At 39.2% G+C, this 19,104-nt stretch overlaps 1 protein-coding gene across 15 annotated transcripts in view; it reads left to right on the top strand.

The window, feature by feature from the left end:
* The window catches only part of PTK2 (protein tyrosine kinase 2), a 190,131-nt gene that overhangs the window by 123,660 nt on the left and 47,367 nt on the right, over window positions 1–19,104 (top strand). For all 15 annotated transcript variants that reach the window (XM_041420831.1, XM_041420829.1, XM_041420830.1 and 12 more), the window contains 6 exons: window positions 1,134–1,274; window positions 1,997–2,074; window positions 3,086–3,193; window positions 4,137–4,254; window positions 10,554–10,584; window positions 11,336–11,388. In XM_041420831.1, coding sequence (XP_041276765.1) covers window positions 1,134–1,274; window positions 1,997–2,074; window positions 3,086–3,193; window positions 4,137–4,254; window positions 10,554–10,584; window positions 11,336–11,388 — 529 coding nt within the window. The remainder of the gene's footprint in view (window positions 1–1,133; window positions 1,275–1,996; window positions 2,075–3,085; window positions 3,194–4,136; window positions 4,255–10,553; window positions 10,585–11,335; window positions 11,389–19,104) is intronic.

Here is a 19,104-nt window from a genome sequence, read left to right as displayed (position 1 = left end):
AGAAACATTTCTGGCTATTTTGACTTCTGAAAGTTCTGTGAAGGCTTTCTAAAATGAGCGTCTAATCTGCCTGGAAGTGCTAACGACCAAAGGAAGTTGGTGTTTGTGTAGTGCCTGGGGCTGTTAACAGGCAGTGTGGGAGAATAAAGAGTTTTACTGCTGTTAAAATGGGACATTCAGATGTGTTTGCATGGAGGAACAGTGGTAATTCCTGTCTTAACCTTGACATAGTGCAAAGATAAGCATGGTTGTGCTTTCTGTCATTGTTGGTAGTTGGAAGATGTATTAGAAATGGGGTTTTAAGGCCATTCAGTCACTTTAGACAGATGTTTTAATTCACAATTCCTGATGGCTTGTTCAGATTGGGGGCATCTTAGAGATACTGCTTCTCAGGCCCTGTTTTTATTTTCATATGAGTGGCTGCCTTTAAGGGATTATACATTATGTACTGTAGGTACATAATTAATTACTGTAGGTAATTAATTTTTTTCAAGTGTTAGTTTAACTATCCTTTGTGCTGCTCTATGTGGTTATTTGTACCCTGATAACAGGTAATAAAGTGCTAGACAACATAGTCAATATAGGTTAATTTAAATGTTTGGTTTACTTTTTGCATTCAGTCTACTACTTAAATTTCATCTTTTTATACTGAAGTTTTTTTGCTTATTATCAGACTGAAAGAATCCACTTTATTATGGATAGTCTAAGTTATTGTGTGCAGAGATTAGGCTAGAGCTGCAGTTGCCTTGTTATTGGCAGGCAAGAGAGAGAATGGTGGTTTAGGTTTAGAAGCTTATATGAATGTATAAATTATTCAGTGTTTTTTTGTATTGGGACACAGTTCAGGAGTTGAGAGAAATGAGGAACTTATAACAAATATTCTTGGAAGGGTTAACATGTGGTCTAACTTATTTAAAATGTTATTACATATCCTCTCTGTGATATAGCAGAAGTAATGTTAGTTAAAAGGCAGAACTGCTGCTTATTTTGAAGCTTTTTTTATTCCTTGAGAATTGTCTGCTTTTCGTTGATAAAGACACTGTTAGTACTACTAAGTGACCAAAAATCTTAAAATATCCCTCAGCTATTAGATTTTAAATAATTATTCTCCAAATATTCTCTTTAATACACAGGCCAAAACACTACGGAAATTAATCCAGCAAACATTTCGACAATTTGCCAACCTCAATAGAGAAGAAAGCATTTTGAAGTTCTTTGAGATCCTCTCTCCAGTGTACAGATTTGACAAGGAATGCTTCAAGTGTGCTCTTGGTGTAAGTAGAGGAATGTGACAGTCATTAGAATCCATTCTGGAGTTTTAAGTCCAAATGCTTTTGCTCGGTTCTGCAATAATTTTTTATTATGCTTACATCCTTTTTTGTATAGAGACAATTGGATTTCATTAGCAACAAATGGTATTTATTGATTTTATTTAGAACTTTATCCATTGACTCTTTAAAAAAAATCATAATTCGTTACTTGGGTAAGAATTGTATGTAAAATAAAATATTTTTATAGGTGTTTTGTTTGTGAAAGTCAAGTACTTATACAGCTGTTTCCACAAGGAAATGAAACTTCTCAACTTCTGTTAGTAAATTTTCACCTAATACCTGTTAATCTCTACCTATTTCAAGCAAATTTTGAAGAAGGGCCCCAAGTTTGGAAGTTTTGTGAAAATGGAGACTCCAACATAAATTAGAACTTGAATATCAATGTTCATGAGAAGAGGAAATACAGGAAATCCATAGTTCTCATGTAGACCTAAGATAAAGTACATGGAAATGCAATTTGAGTAGCAGAGATCCCCAGGAAAGCAGTCATGAGGGGTTTTGCCACTTTCAGAAGTACTTGATTTTAATATAATTTTGTTTGAAGAGTTGAAAAGCTTCTAGATATTATATACTAGAACGTGTAATTACCACATTGGATTATAGTATTCCATAGCAAGGCTTTGTCTTACTACTGAAATTCTGCCCTTTTTCCTTTGACTCCCAAGTCAAGCTGGATTATTTCAGTGGAACTGGCAATTGGCCCAGAAGAAGGAATCAGTTACCTGACAGACAAGGGTGCAAATGTAAGTCTGCTTCTGCTTTGTGGGTTTTTTCCTCAGTCACTGTGTTAACAACCATGACCTGTTGTGAGCTGGATGTCACAGAAAGAGGAGTGACCAGTCTGATCTCTGGGGTAAACACAGCAGAGCTGGGAGTCTCAGCATGTACAGCTCCTAGTCAGATATTAATTTGTGAATTAGGATCACAAGAAAAGGCACTGGTGTCAGGTACAAAGACTGTGTCAGCTTTAGCACTGAATTTGCTGGCTATTCTACCCGGTGAAGTGCTCACTTGCAGAATTTGAAGCATTGGTGGGGACTTTTTATCAATGAAACATGAATTATTCTGAGTTGTTCTCATTCTTAGGAATGTGTAAAATGCAGAGCTTTTTTAACCAGTTGGTGAGCACATCTGTGCAGGCACTGCTTATTTACTTTCTTCATATCCTCCACAGCCTTTTCCTTACTTGATACCAGCTGTATTTCAGTATTTCCTGTGCCACCCCCATGGTGCAAGGGAGCTCTGTCCTTGACAGATCCTTCAGCAAAATGTTTGGGAACTTCACAGTCACAACTTAAGCTGAGCCCATGTCCAGTTTTCTATTGAAATGAATTCAAAAGCAGTGAAAAGATGGGGAAATCAGGAACCCAGAGCTAAGAACAAACCTCTTCCAGCAGTCTGGAGTGATGCTGGGAAAGTGTCAGCACGGGTTCCATGTGGTTTTAACCTGTTGAGTTTTCTCTGTTGACACCCGGGGGTTGTTCCCACTTCAGCGTGTGCCTGGTGCTGCTCAACAGTGACCTCTGTGGGCACAGTGCGGCTGGGCTGCTTTTCCAGCCCCTCTGTGTGTTGGGAGTGAGTGTTTCTTTCTCTAGAAAGAAAGAGAGAACAGATTTCTGCACATGTAGTTTGGGGATCAAAGTCTTTCTATGATATTGCAACAGCAGGGATCAAGGCAGGCTGTTTTGCTGTAGTTTTGATTTTTTTTTTTTTTTTTTTTTTTAATTTTTTTTTTTGGTGTTTTCTTTCTGCAGCCAACCCATCTAGCAGATTTCAATCAAGTGCAAACCATTCAGTATTCAAACAGTGAAGATAAGGACAGAAAAGGGATGCTGCAACTCAAGATAGCTGGTGCCCCTGAGGTATGTTTTTGATATTGTATATGGTGATAAACTTTCTACTTTGTTTTTCCTTGCAAGGAGTGGGGTGTAGCATACTCCTAATGTGGATATTCTCTATATTGTACTTTTGTTCTGGGTTTGGATTTAAAATAAATTTAAAGTTCATTCATGTTTTGCATTTTGTATCTGGTGCTTGTAGATTTTTATATTCATAGAAGAAGCTTCTTATGAAAACAGTAGCTCTTAAATGCAATTTAATAGCAGCCTGTGCATATGTACTGTATCCTAGAGAGGAAACAGAGCAATTCCACTTTTATGTAAGGAGGAAGTATGAAAGAAGGAAAATTTGTTCCCTTGTATTACATGGAAGCATCGCTGGATGTGAAATCAAATCTTTTCCTTGGTCCAGTGCACCAGAAAACAGTGGAAGAGCAGGATTGAGGGAGGGTGGAAGATCTGTGCAGAGAATGATGAATGTTGGTGATATTGAAATTAACAGCTTGCCTGTATGTCTCTTATCTCTTCTTCCACTGTACATATTTTATTTTTTTTAATCTTTCTTGAAATTGGGAAGGGCTGTTTTTAGGCAAAGAACAAATTGCTGCAGAGGGTGGGAAAAAGATACCACCTGTAAGAGCTTTAAGAAATAAGCAACTTCTTCAGAATTGTCTTAATTATAAACCTGAAAGTCACAGCAGTTGTATTCAACAATGGTTTACACTTCATAAGCCCAAATTAACACTACATTAGGTGGAGGGTTTTATCAGCTGTGCTTTCTGAACCTCCTGTTTGAAATTTTCTGCACAAAAGTTAAATCAGGAATCTCCCTGCTCACCCACAATCTTCTGTTTACGCTTTGCAGGCGTGTGTAAAGTTCTGATGCAATGACACAGCTGTTCCACTCAGTGTTTGCAACTGCAATAATTCCTCTTTGTTGGTGCCTTGTTTTTTTTCCCTTCTGTAGCCTCTGACAGTGACAGCACCGTCCTTAACCATTGCAGAGAACATGGCAGACCTGATCGACGGCTACTGCCGCCTGGTCAACGGGGCCACGCAGTCCTTCATCATCAGGCCTCAGAAAGGTAAGGACACCTCCATCCTCACAACTGCTCATAGGTCATTCTGCACTTTAATACGAGGCAGCAGAAAAACCCTCACTTGGAGGCTCTTTTCTTTCAGGGAGGAGCCATGAGAAACGCTGATAGTAAATTGTCACTGCATCAAAAATTGCTTAGTGGCTGAGAATTTAGGCTGATGTCAGCATCACTGCTTTACACTAATTCCAAACTTAACTGGCAGAAGTGAATTGTAATTATTAAAGTTACTCCTAACAAGGGTGTGTTATCTTATAACATGATTCCCAGTATACAAGGGGAAATTCAGTGAGGTTGGTTAGGGTGCATTTGGATAAGTAGTAATTTTTTAGTTTCTGCCTTTTTCCTACATACTCAGATATCTCCATTTAAAAAATAAAACCTCGAGCGGTCTCATGAGTTTATCTCATAAAATAGAATTAAAGCAGAGATACATTTTGTAGTGGCTATCAGTTGTTTTTGTAGCATCTCTCAAGAAGTGAGATGAGATTGCAGGTACTCCTTGTTTTTAGAGAGAATTTGATTCTCTAATTCTTATGAAATTAGAATTTCATTAGAATTTTTTCCAGTTTCAGACAGCTTTAATTATTGAAAAACATTCAAGCAAAGCTGTTTAAGAATGAAATTTTTTTCTTTCATGTTGCTCTCATCTTTACCTATGGGAATTCATCCAACTTTCCTGCTTTCTAAAACAATAAATTATTTCCTTCTTCCATGTTTGTAATAGAGGAAAGTGCCCAAACTATCCCAGCATCTCTCCAATATGAAACTGAGTCTCTGTTAGACACGTTCTTGCTTTTTTTCTGCCACAGATTTTCCCTGGAGTGATGTTGTTAACATAATTCAGGTTTTTCCAGGTCCATCTATAACAGCCTCCCTGTGCATGGCTCAAAAAATCCCCAAACTTAAACTTGAGCATTCACTAATAAAGAAATGTGATCTTAGGGTCTTAGATGTTTTGACAGCACATGGTAATTGTTCAAATTATTCTTAAATTTACATATTTTTTGTTATTTCTGACTTAGTGTATGTGAATGACCTTTAGCTCCAACACAAGCAGCTTTCTTAGAAGCTGTGTGAGTTGTGCAGCCTTATCTCCACACAAATGAAAATCTTCCCTCAACACAAACTCAGCTCTCCAAGCCAGCCTGGTGCACAACTTGGTGATGATGAACCATTGCTCCAAAAATCAGACACTAAGAGGATAAGCTAGCATCAGAGATAGTAATAGTTTATTGTCCTAAAAATAAAATAGGCATCACAATCCAAGATTTCCATGTCCTTAGACTAGTATATGCCCATGAGTGGAGGTCTTTTGTGCCTCTTATTTTCTGAGAAACCATGGTTTGGTGTCTGCTGAAATCCTTATTATTCACTCCCAAAACTTTCCTTCTAATGCCAGTGGATTGGCTGTTTTTCAGCTTGAACTGTTGTAGTTGATCTTCTAAAACTTTTCATGTCTATATATGACCTCTTCCCTGAATTAATGGATGGCTCAGGGTCTGTCTCTGCTTTTCCTTTAGGGGCACACGTGGACTTCGTGCAGTCCTTGCCACTTCCACACTGGTGGTGGTGCCCATCAAAACTGATCTGTTCTATTTGCAATTTTTCTTTCTAATTCCTGTCTTGCTCCTACCTGACTTTCTTAGCAGCAGCTGCTACATCTTCTAGGCTGACTGAACTCTCTGAGGGGTGGTATCTCTGATTTTCCTGTGCCCTGCACTGAGGTTTCTAGTAGGTGTGAATGCAGGATAAATCAGTGCTTCTGATGCAGGGTGTTTATTTGTGTGCTGTTCTTAAAACACAGAATTTTAACATGGAGCAAATGAGCAAGTGATTGAACAGGAACATCAGGTAGCAATTTGGGAGCACTCCTCTTAATGCATACTTGAAGAAAACCCCTCCTGTTAAAATAAATTCTGGGTTTCTCTTGTCTGAGATTTTATTTTTTTGAAGTTCATAGCAATACCCAACATATTCATTAAACATTTCTTAGGAGAGCTTTCCCCATCATGATCTGCATTCTCAGATCTCTCCACAGTGAGCTTTGATTGTGTAAGACATATCAGAAACAAATCATGGAGCAACTCTTGATCCCATAGATGTGTTTTATGCCCCTTCTGAGCTTTCCCATCCCCTCTTGGTTGTAAATTTACATTTATTATAAGTGTCCTCATAAGCTGTCCTCCTTGATTACTAACAGAGCCTGGTTTTCTGATATCCATCATGCTATCCATTGATGATCCAGTTCTTAATTTGGGGAGAGCACTTGGTAACGTTTAAGACCTGGATGCCAAGTATTTGGCATTTGTCCATTCTGTTTGTTTTATTTTTCATAAATATTTTGATGTTCAGGTCCCTTTAGACCTGTGTGGAAATGTTACACCTAATATTTGTATTTCCATTATCACACTTACCTCTTATAGGCCAAGAGCACAAATGAAAAAATTCATAAACAGTTGAACTGTTATCAGCTTTTAGGTTGTGGGGTGTTTATCACTCTCTACAACCACTGGAAAGGAAGTTGTGGCCAGATGAGGGTTGGTCTCTTGTCACAGGTAACAAGTTACAGGTCATGAGCAAACAGTCCTAAGTTGCTCCAGAAAAGGTTTAAATTGGATGTTGGGAAAATTTCTTCCCCAAAAGGGTGGTTAGGCATTGGAACAAGCTGCCCAGGGAAGTGTTCAAAAATACCAAATCTAAATAGTTGGTGTAGTTCTCCACTTAAGTGCTTTTTGTTTTCACCCAGATTTACCCTGGGCATGATTTTCATTTTAATGGATTGGTAACATATGTTCCCGTTTTTAGGATACTGTTACCTCTGTAGTTTGGCCCCTCGCTGATTTTGTTTTCACAATAATTTCAGTCAGGTGAGGATAATTTACATTCCCCCAGGCTGGGAGCACTGGAGCTGCCTGGGTTCTGCTGTGTCCAGCATGGAGCTGTGCTCAGAGTGGAACCACCTGGACAATCCAGTGGAAAGCCCAGTACAGCCATGCATATCCCATTTCTTTAAAAAATATAGAATTGGGCAAAAATGTTGTGGGTTTCAACTTGTGAAAAACAACATATGCCTTAACTGGGATGCTGTTAGTAGGAAATTTTGACTTCAGACCTGCAGGGGTACTAATGAATATTTGGTATTTTATTTGGGATATAAACTGTAAAAGGATGAGCACCAGCTTGGGCACCAGTGCCTGAAGTGAGCAGTTTGTATCCAGAGCATGTAGGCGTCTGCAGGATCAGGAGTTCCATGCTGATTATGTTTTTCTTTAATTATATCCATTGATGGAGGGATGGAGGAGGCACAGAATCATATAAGGATTCCTTTAAAAATCATCTGTTCCAACCCCCTAGTACTACAACCCCTGTCTACCTCTGGTACTACTTAATAGTGTACGAGGTTTTTCTGATGCCTGGATACCTTTGTGTGTTTTTTTTTTAAAAACATCCACTTGCTTTTCCAGCTTCCCATGTCCATTTATAGCCCTGCACTTGACACCTGTCTCCAGCACACAAGTGGGGTGTGTTGTTCCTGTGGCCAGTCCCTGCAGGCACCAGGCTGTGGCTTCCAGGCAGTTCTGGGTGCTCCTTCCTTCTTCCCAGGGCTGAGGCTGCCTTGTCCACATCTCCCAGCTCCACAGGGTCCAGATCACTTGCTCTAATGCAAATGAGCACAAAGCCAGTTATGTCCTGTGGAATTCAGCAGGGGACAGTGAAAAGGGGGATGATGAGATGCAACAGTTTTGGGTATGGTGGACCCATGTGTGCTGCTTGATTTCCCAGTGGACCTGGAAGCAAATATTCATTTCACTTGGGTCAGAGTCTCTGCTTTTCTCTGTCTATCCTCATCTTTTCCTCACAGTTTTCCAGACTACTTAAATTCTCACCTTTCCTTCACTTTCCCTTCAATTCTTTCACCTTTCCTTCACTTCTTTTCTTGTTTTTCAAACTCACTGACTACATCATACTACTACTCACTGTGTAAGACCACTTCTATTCACATTCTCCTTATCTCACAAAGGGCTGAGAAAGGATTTGCTGTTCCAATGGAATTAAGATTTTGTTTTGTTATGATTTATTACATTTTATTATGATCCTTGCTTTGCACTTTGCACTGATAGGAAACTGTTCAGAAAGTGGAGTGGAGCCTTGTGGGAGCAGAATGAGATTCTCTTCTTTAAGGAAATGTAATATCACAGTCAGATTCGCTCTTTATCTCCTTTAGATCCTCTTTGATAAGGTGGTGTTTGACTTCAGCACTAGCAGTTGCCACCTGTGGTATTTCTCACTTTCTCAGGAGGTTGGAGGAGGGAAAAAGTCAGATCTGATCTGAGCTCAGTACCTTGAACATATGAAGCATTGTGGCCCTGCAAGTGTTATGAAATCATTCCTATCAGGTCTAATGAAATAATTCACTGATCTTTCTGAAGTCTCCAAATATGATACTCTACTAAAAAGAAGCCTTAGGGGAAATTAAAATTCCATCTGTAGAATGCAGTTTGAATAGGATGCAGTTAATATGCAATGGAACTACATATTAAAGAGCAAGGAGAATTATTTTGACTAGCTGCTTATTAATTGTGCATCCATTACCTTGATTTAAAAATACAGAATAATAAGGTTAACAGTGCAATTTGGTGAAGTTATTTTAAAGCAGAGAAAGGCTATGTTCCACCAGTAACATGTGTGATTAATCAGCATCATCTAAGCCTTAAATCCATTGCCAAGTGTAAGAGCAACATTGGAACGAACAATCAGCCAGCAGCAGCATCAATTGGTGTAAACCAGAACCCAGGATGATTTCACAACTAATGCTAGCAGCTGTCATGTAAAAATTAAGGTTCTTCTGAGTGTCCTTTACAGCCCTGGGGAGGCCTGCATAGTGTGGGCAGAACTCTTCTGCCTTTCCCTTCAAGCTTGGTATCTTTTGCCCAGTTTCAGTCAGGTTGAACCTCTTGTGCCCATTACATGCTCTTTTTTTTTTTTTTGAGTACCTGTCCCTCAGTCTTTTACTGCCAGGCTGCACCTCCACACCATTGGTCTCATATTTGTTACTCCACACTATCTCTGAGGATCTGTGCCTTTTGTTTCCTTCCCAAAAGGTATCACTTACCCTAACATATCATAGTACCTTGATCTCCCACCTGCTTATATAATCTTACTGTCCTCCCTCTGCCCCCCAGTTCCAGATGCTTATTCTTGTCGCTTTGCTGAGCTGCTCCAGGGCTTTGAAATTGCAGCTTCTGGTTTCCCTTCTTTTCTGCAACTTCTTTTTCAACACCCTCCATCAGACAGATCGAAACAGACTAATGTTGCTGAGCCAAATGATGCTTTTCTACCTGTAGACAGCAGAAAAAATGAACCAAAATAGTGTATTTTGCCATGTTGAGTGTGGCTTTGGGGTACCAGGCATTTCACCAGTCCCTTAATACACAAAGGTGAGGCTGTTGTTTACACCAGTAATTCCTGGAAATTTTAACATGGGAGAAAAACAAATGAGAGCCATTTTCTGCAAGTGTGACCATTCTCTCAGTTCTCTCCGGTCACTGTATCAGAGCTACATTGGTTTAGAGAGTGAAACACACTTTATTACCCATCTTCTCCCCTGCATACTCCTATCTACTGAAAAGGTGTTTTGCTAAAGGATTAGTAACTTCCCCACAGGAAGGCCAAGGGTTTCATCAAATCCAATAGGAAAAATACCCCTTGAGTATGTACATCCAAGCTCTCACACAATTACCATTTTCAAAGAAAGACTGGCAAGGATTTGAATGTAATGTACAAAAAGCTGACTTAGTCTCTGGCACAAAACATTATTATTGTATAGTCTCAAGCCAGTGTGAAATCAATATGATAATATGTGCTTTAATGATTTATTTAGGTTGTCTTGAAAATCCAAGTTGGATTGAATTGTTTTATTTATATGTTAGCACTTAGGACATCTTGGAGATAAAAGTAAAGCATTTCTTACCAGAGAGATGAGATAGTGTCACACCTTCTGCAAGTGATTTATTGGAGTTATTTGTTAAGAATAAAAACCAGCTTTTATATTCTGTGTACGTTGTTTCCTCAGATGAGATTTTGCCTAAAGGTCTCTGTGAGTGGGTAGAAGGAGTTGTTGATAATGCTGCTGTTTATATATGTATAGAACATTCTTTGAGTTCTCTCAGTTTCCCTGAGAGATTGTGATGATGATTGTTTCAGGCATGTATATATTTCACTTTGAGAGAGGTTATTTGAAAACGCGCAGAAGCTTTAATCCTGTTTTCTTCTTGTTTACACAGAAGGTGAAAGAGCTTTACCATCAATACCAAAGTAAGTTTTGTGTTTTCTTTTCTTACATATTAAAAAAAATGTTTTGGAGAATAGTGATACTTTTGGAACTTGTTTATAATAATAATTTTTATTGTTGCTTTTGGATTCCAGGACAAATAGCAGGTAGGGCATAAAAAACTCACGGTAGTATTAAAGTACAGAGATAACAGAAAGAAAATCAGAGAACAAAAGTGCATAATGCATTCATCGTATTTGACAGTAACAAAAGCAGGATGTTTTGGAAAAGACTTGACTGGGGTTCAGGCTGTTTCTTTGAATCCATCAGTAAATTTAATTATAGGAGTGATGCTAAACAGTTAGCACTGTTTATTTATAAATAACTACATTTAAATGCGATTGGTTTTCTATGTTTGACATGTAAATTAATTCAAAATAGTACAGGACAAGTCTTTTTACAGACAGAAACTCAATTCATACTCCATTTCCCACAGATCACATAGGAAGTATAAGCACAGTCAGGTTACACACATCTTACAAGTGAGCACAGTTTGGGTTTTGTGGTTTCCTTCAAATTCACCAGGTTTCTGTGAGTTGTTGTGCTGATTAAAAGCCACTCTCACTCCCCCAGACAGGCTGAAGTGGTAGATTCCTCTCTGGCTTCTCCCCCTGCTCATCCTGTGGCTGGGGAGGTGGCTCAGCCCTGCTAATTGCAGTAGGTGCCTGTTGGGATGAATTCCCAGTGTTCGTGAAGAATGCACAGCATTCAGCACTTCCAACTTCTGTTTTCCAGGCTGGCCAACAATGAGAAGCAAGGAGTGAGGTCTCACACAGTCTCTGTGTCAGGTAAGACTCATCCAAAGCCAGGAGCTGAGTTTATTTCTGGAGCTGGCAGAGGTGCAGGCAGCTTTTCCACTCGCTGCTGCTCCAGGGCTGCTGACTGCCCCAAACTGGAGCTGTGCTGCCTTCGTAGAGAAGTTTCTAAAGAGAAACTTTTATGCAACAGCCACATCTGTGCAGTTACTTCAAAGCCAGGCTGCTTGTCAGAATTTCCACTTAACTTTAGGATGAAGTAGAATGTCTTGGCTAGACCTGAAATTACCTGAGTATGTGCTAATTGTGAGGAAGCAGCTTTGAAAAGGGAAAATAGGCAATTAAATATTAATCATTGCTTTACAGAAAGGAGAAACCTAATAGTTGTTTTTCTGCAGCTATTTAGATAAAAGCATTTAATTTTTGCTATTGCAAATGACAAGTTAATTGAAGGATGGGTATGTGAGGTAATGCATGTTGTTTCTGTTCTTTATAGGTTTCTAAGAATGCTCTAGGTTAACATGGAGTTTTTATGCTTGAGAGAGAATATGTTCCTGTTGCAGAATCTTAAATAATTTTGAAGGATTGAGTCTTAGTCGTGTCTTAGTAGCAAATGTATTTCTCAATCAGTATACATAATATTTATTAAGGGGATTTATAGTATTATATAGTCTTTATAGTATGATCTATATTATTAAGATTTATATTATGATTATATTATGTTTCAATAGGTTTCTGGTATTTGGTCACAAACTTGAAGAACCAATACTGTGACTCAGTGGATTTCCCTCCCCTTAGAGGGAGGCTTCAGCCCCACTCTTACATTTGTGTGAGCTCTTGGTGGCAAATACTCAAAACCCCAACATATTTCATACAATAAGGAGGAAATATACATAGGCAGTTAATTTCCTACTTCTCAGATTCCTTTCCCCACCCTTACCTACTTCTAAAAGATATGTAAGATTCACTGCTTCACATAGGAAACCTAAATAAACACTGCAAGAAAGCAGGTGAGAGTGTGTGAGTTAAAATGAGGCTAAAGCTGCAGTGGGGTAATAGAGCTTCACCAGTTACTGTTGCCTCTCAAATAGCAGCTCTTCTTCCTTCAGAGCCTGGCAAGCAAGCATGCTAGATCAGGTGGATAAGCATGAAGCATGGTCAGCACGTTCTCTTTTGATTCTTACCTGTATGGCTCATTTTAGCTATTAAAAAAAGTTGGAATTTCTGAAGGGATTAGCTCTGTGCTTTTGTAATTACTCCACTCACCCTCAAAAAGGGTAATCTTCAGGACAAAAAAGGCTGTCTGCAGCCTCAAATTTTCACTCCTTCAGTTTTTCTGAGCATGCCAGTAGTACTTTTAATAATGAAAACAATAATAATGATGCTTTCTTGCTGTCACTCTGACTTCACAAATTTAAGTATCCTGTGCTGAAGTTCTTAGGTGTTTCAGAGCACAAATGCTTCTTTCTAAAGTAGCATTTTGAAATTAGTGTAGGAAGTGAGTTGTACTACCCCCAGCTCTGGCATTGAGGGCATCCCATGAAGCTGGATGAGGAGGAAATGAGAGCAGTGCTGGAGGTGAGCTGCTTGTTCAGGTGAATGTCAGGGACTCTGCAAAGCTGGCTCCTGTGAGCAGTGCAATAAAATTAAACCAGCAAATATCATCCTCCTTCTTGCCAATACAAAAAACCCCCACGAATTAGGTATTATTCTTGTATTGTAGGAGTGTTTTATATCTTTCCACAATAGAATTATTGTGCTTGGTGCTTGTTTTTATACCATGTTACAAACCATTGGAAGTGCTGGAATGGTTTAAGCCAATGCATTTAATATTCAGTCTCAAGGGTTTGTTCTTCTTATAATATAATGACACAGAACACATAAATACTTTTTGTTGTTGTTGTGTTTTTCCCCTCAAAGTTAGTTAAAATGCACTGAGTATGTCATCATATGAAATTTAAACCAGAGGCAGATTGCTGAGATGAACCCACATGGCAGGGGTTATTCTCAGAAGCTGCTTTCTGTAAGAATCTCTTGAATCCCCCAGGGAATCAGTTTGCTGTAAATGAAGTGATGCTTGATGTGCATGTGGAGAAGTGCCACTCTTCTTGTCAGATGGAGCCCATCCATCAGAGGGACAGGGGAGGCAGCAGCTGTGGGGGTGCTGCTGTGGGGTGCAGAGCAGGAGCTTTTCTCTGCTGTCATGGCAGTGGCTCAGAGCCAGAGGTTTCAGATAAGATGAGCTTTTGTAGCTCAATGACATCTGTAACTGCTCCACACCTTTGATGGTTTAAATCATAAATTAACTCTGTGTTTGATTTCAGTGACACTGCTCCCCTTTATTTAGACCTCTCCCTAAAGATAAATAGCAAAAATGTAAAACAGAGATTCAGCAAAAAAATTAAGAAGTCAGATACATTTATAGTATTAACATGCTTAGGTCAAAAGGGAAGTTTCTCAGTGAGTTTCCCACCAAAACTGGGATAAACCAACAATATCCCAACCCAGTGTGGAACATGATTTGGTGTTTTGAAAGTTCAGGTATTTGTCTGAAGCTTTGCAGGTTTAGAAAGGAGCCTGTTAATAAAAGACACCTTGTCTTTTTTAAGTACTTGCTAACATACTTCGGAATATTTCTTGTCTAGTGAAGTGAAAACTTGGTCTTTTCCAAGTGCTCCAGTACTCCAAAGCACACAAAGATAGAAGGTTTGTAAATCCTCTTGATTTTTTTTCCTCCTCTAAATAAAGGTCCTTTCAAACTAGTGAGGGATGAAGTTGGTTTCAGGAATCCAAAGCAGCAAATTGCTGGATCTGGGAGTTTATGTGTTACTGAACCAGGTTTCACCACACTCCTCCTGCCTCTTGCTGCTTCTCTTTTTTCTGGTGTTGTCTACCTTGATTCCTCAAATTCTCTGTTCCTTGCAGTGGACACTCTGTGTAACTAAGATGCCTGCCAGATTCCCCTCCTTTTAAAAAGTATGGTGATTTTATACCTCAACACATTTGTGTGTGTGTAAGATTATGAATTACTGTAAATAAGCTGAACCAAATCAGTTGGATTTTAGATTTCTTTGGTAGTCATCTGATGTTTTGGCTGAAGTTGCTGTGATTCACCAGAAACAATGAGTGTTTTAGCTAATAGGGAAATGCAGTTTTTACCTCCTTCTCCCTCTGCATCTGCATTAAAAAAAAGAGTTCTTTGTACTTAGCCAAGGGTGTACACTCAGGAAATGGTAAAGCCAAACTATTTGCTCTGTGCAAATAGTATATCAAATGTGTAAGAAGCAGCACACCAGTTAACTCTAATTTTACTGACTATATTTCCACTGTTAGTCTTGGAGAAACCTTATCAAAATGCTTTGCTGTAGTGTAAAGGAACTTACTTTGGCCAGCAGTTTGTTTTTAAATAGCAAGCATTAGCCTTGGTAAGGTGATCTTGTATTTCCAGATACACATCTTTCCAAAAATAATAACTTATCTGGTCCATTCTATATTACAAAAAGTTTTTCATAAAATGAAATCAGTACAGCAGTAGCTGCTTGCTCCCTTTTTACATAAATTCCTCCTGACACAGAGTTCTTTGGTTTCTTCTGCCCCTTCCTTGCTTATGTAAATATGACTAGGAAGAATAATTATGCTTTTGCATCCCTTGGCTTATCACTGTGCCTCCTTTACCCTGGAGAATTAATGAATTTTTTTTAATCCTAGCTCAAATGCTACTTTCCATGCAGTGCCACAGAATATGACATTTCAAGCCCATGTGTTTCAGTGAGCACTGAACAGGCAGAAGAATGAACAAGTCTTGGCAAATTCTTGGCAGTGCTGGGTTAGTGGTCGAATTAGATGTTCTTAAGGGTCTTTTTCAACCTAAAGGCTCCTGTGATTCCAAGCAGTCCCTCCTGGCATTTGGATATTCAGGTACTGTTGTAAAATGATGTTGTGGGGAGGGAGCTGTGAGTGGGAAGATGACAGGAAGGGAGAGGTGAGCTGTCCTGCAGTAGCCAGCACCAGGGATGTGTCTGAAGGGGATTTTAGGATGTCCCACAGGCTTGGTGTAGCTTAAAGCAGGTACTGGTTTTGCAGCTTTAGTATGAGCTTATTTGGTGACTGCAATTAAAAGGTTTCTGAAAATACAGTCCCTGTTTCAGCTGATAAAACAAAGTGTTCGAGGCACCTGAGTAGCAAACCCCAGTAAACAAACCTTTAAGAGGAAAATAAGTATATTAAAGAGAAACTGGTTTGTTATCCTGTTCCCCAGCTGGTGCAGCTGCTGTCAGTAACACAGGCAGCATTTTAAACTCAAAGGGGTGCAGCTCTAAGTGCATCATGAAATGATGGCAGGAGTTTCTAATAATTCTCGTTGTGCATTGCCTCTCTATCCCATGGTTTAGTTATATTCAGTAACATGCCCCGTGGAGGATTTGATTTCTTGGAGCAAATAGCTATATAGGAGCTGAAGGATTTTAGTATCTTGAAAGAGGAGCTTCTCAGCAATTTTCCAGGTTCTGCTTTAAAATCACAAATTTGTAACATAACATTGTTAAATTTTAGTCACTGTGTTTAACTCCTGATCATGGCAGTGAAACGAGAAGTGCTGCTTAGGAGCAGATCCTGTTTGAGGGAGCTGCCAGTTTAGTCCTGGCATTCAGCTGAAATTTCAGTTTGAATTGAAAAAAAAAGCCCTTGTTTTGAAGGAGGTAAGCCTGTTTTAAGTGAGATTTTATCATGAAAGAAAAAAACCTCTATGGTATAGTTTTTGAATAAAAGAGACTTTCAGGAGGTTTTCTATAGAGCAGAAACCAAATGTGGAAACATAACAAACAGGAGAGGAAAAAAATAATAAATCTATTAACCTGATGTCAGTGTTGCAGCACTTCAAAGTGCTCTGAATGAAGCAGATGCTGGCTTGTGAAAGGACCTGTGTGCCCTGGGTTGAGGCTGATCACCAGCAAAGCTGTGAGCAGGATGGAAAAACAATTTTATTGAATCACTTCTACTTGCAGAGCACAGTGCTGGCTCTGTGACACAATTCCTATGCTCCACATGAAGGTCTGCCCTGTGCCCAGGTCTGAAAGAGTTTCTTGTGCAGGACTTGTATTTCTTAGTTCCTTTTGAGTTAGTTGCTGGGAAAAAAGGTGGCCTTTGCTTGAGGTTGAAAATTTATTGGCAGTTTTTTAACGTCCATTTTGTCAAGACACTCCAAAAAGACAAAGCTGAGAAGTGTAAGTAAATTTTTAGATGAAAAATTGTATCTTGAGCACTTAGGACTGTGTCACAGCTCAGCTTTATTGCACTGCACAGCTCACTTCTGAAAAGAAAGACTAAGAGTCTAGCCATAAATGGCATAGTTATAAACTCAAATTAAGTAATCATTAATTAATTTGAGGAATATAAAGACTTGGTTAGAGCTTTAGCTCTGCCATATGGTCACGGCACTGGGAGACATTCAAGCTTAAAGTTTACTGCAGATTAATTTTACAAACCTTGAGGAAGTCATTAGTCTCCAGGTTCATGGAGGAAAGAATTACTTCTTAACTAACCCAGCTACTTCACTGATTAATAAGATAATATAGTTGAAAATGTCCTCAATGCTAATAAATTACAGTATTTCAGATTCCCATCACAGTTGAATGGACTGGTGCTGTTATCTTTTCCTATTTTAGCCTGACTGACTAAAAGGCTTTGTGCATAAAAAGACCCAGAATGAATTGTGGTGGCAGTCTGAAGAGATTTCTTCCATATCGGTGTCCAGGAAGTTTCTTCAATGATTCCATCAGCCTGTGGTGCTGGTTAAGGAGTTTTTATTCTCTTGTGCTCCTCCTATGTGAGCCTCTCATTGGATTTGAGCAGACACTTCTGCTGTGCAAATGGTACCAGTGTGGTGTGACTGGAGAAATATTCCATGCAGGTATGGAGGTTTGTTGTTTACACAGAAACATATTTGATGTGCCAAGCCCATAGTGCTCATTTGAGTTCAAAAGCTCAAAAATCAATAGATATATTCTTTCTGCAGGTTTTTGTTTTAGGGTTTTTTCTCAGACTGGTTCAAGAATGTGCAATGAAATAGAATGGGATGTTTTCAGGTTCAGCCTTCCAGTATTTGTTCTCTACCCATACAGGGAACTCCAGTAGTAACTTTCCTGTAAAAAAAGGCAGTAAAAACCTGGCCTCTTTCTTTCTTTCTAACATAGTTATTGCACAGCAACTGATTTTTTCCTTATTTTTGCCTTTTAAATTTTTTTCACAATAATTTTAGTGAATACTGAATAGAGGAGCTAAATAAATAAAAATTTCCCATACAGTTTTCAGCAGCATTGTTGAGTACCAGTGAATACTGGCTGGAACTTGCTGTGGAATGCTGGAAATCCTTCTATTAATTTTGTTATGGTATTCTGTAGACTCCTGGGAAAGCATTAGAACTTCTATTTTTTAAAATTTAAAACCAACTCATTAGAATCAACTTCCTTTTGCATCTAGACTTGCCATCTTATTGAAAGGTTTTGTACCTTCTTGGTGATTTCTCATGGGCAGCTCCTCATAGCACTGACTCCTTCTTCTCAGCACAGTCAACAAAGTCCATCTAACTTTTCAACCAGCCAACCTACTCTTTTACAATACCCATCCTAATTGGATCTAGCTGTGGCCTATTAAGGGCAGGCCTATTCCTAATTCTTGATAATTAGCACAGCTGTAACTCCTTAGGGATGAGATTACCTTCATCACTATCTCTATTTTCCTGTATTCCACCCATCCACAATGGTAAGTTTAAGACAAAGCATCTTCCACTCAGTGTGGCAGAACAGTTGAACAAACTTTAGACACTAAATCATAAAGGCAGAGTTTGAAATGCAAGGGTAGAATTGGACCATCACAGGGCATCAGGGCATGCACATGAATTTAAAAACCTTTTTACCTTTCTAATATGTCCTTCATTTGAAATAGGTTTGCTCAGGTTTCAGCTGCTTGTGCCACCCACTTATCAGTGTGAGGCTGAGCAGCATTTGAGCGCTTAAGGCTTAATTTAGCTCTGTAGCCTGAGCAGGCAGGTCAGGAGTTGAAGCATCTCCTCTCTTTTAGAGCTTGCATTGCTGCAGTGACTCTATACCTGGTCTTCTGTTTCAGTATAGAGTGTTGGTTTCCCTGATTCTCATGTCAACACCTTTTCAGTAGTTGTTTGAACCAGCTGCAGTATTTTTTCCTTTCCTTCTATGTCTGAAGCTTTTTATGAGTGTTACCTGAGGTTTGTGCTAGAATGACAGTGCTGAAAATTGTCTGCCATGTGATGTTAGGAAGAGAAGTCCCTTGGGAGTATCAAGGGGGAGAACTCTAAGTGTTCCCCTTTAAATTGTCTTCAACCAAGACAAATGGAAATACTGATGCACTCAGTCAAGAATTTTCCCCTCTGCTTGCACCTCTTTTAGTTTTTAGCATTGAATCTGATTAGTGTTCTGTCTTTTCTCTCTGATATGTCCATTTTCCCACTAGATTAAGGATTCCTGCTCAGTCACCCAGCAGTTTTTATGATGGTAGTTTTTGTTGATTGTAGAAGTTACTTTTATTAAAATATAATTTTCCTTTTCTGTCCTTCCTGCACTCCTCCCACCACTGACTGGTTCACTGTCCCAGTAGCTGCTGCTGTGGGACTGGGCTTCTCTTTTAGCACCTGCATCCCCAGCCTATGTAACTCCAGGTGGCTGGACCTCACTCCTGAGTTTTGGCTCTGAAGAGCTACCAGCAGCAAGATGCAGG

The sequence above is a fragment of the Onychostruthus taczanowskii genome, unplaced genomic scaffold (genome assembly GCF_017590055.1).
Source record: "Onychostruthus taczanowskii isolate IOZ18803 unplaced genomic scaffold, ASM1759005v1 scaffold66, whole genome shotgun sequence".
Lineage (NCBI taxonomy): Eukaryota > Metazoa > Chordata > Aves > Passeriformes > Passeridae > Onychostruthus > Onychostruthus taczanowskii.
The sequence above is the reverse complement of the archived record's forward strand: the minus strand, read 5'-3'. Positions and strand labels throughout refer to the sequence as shown.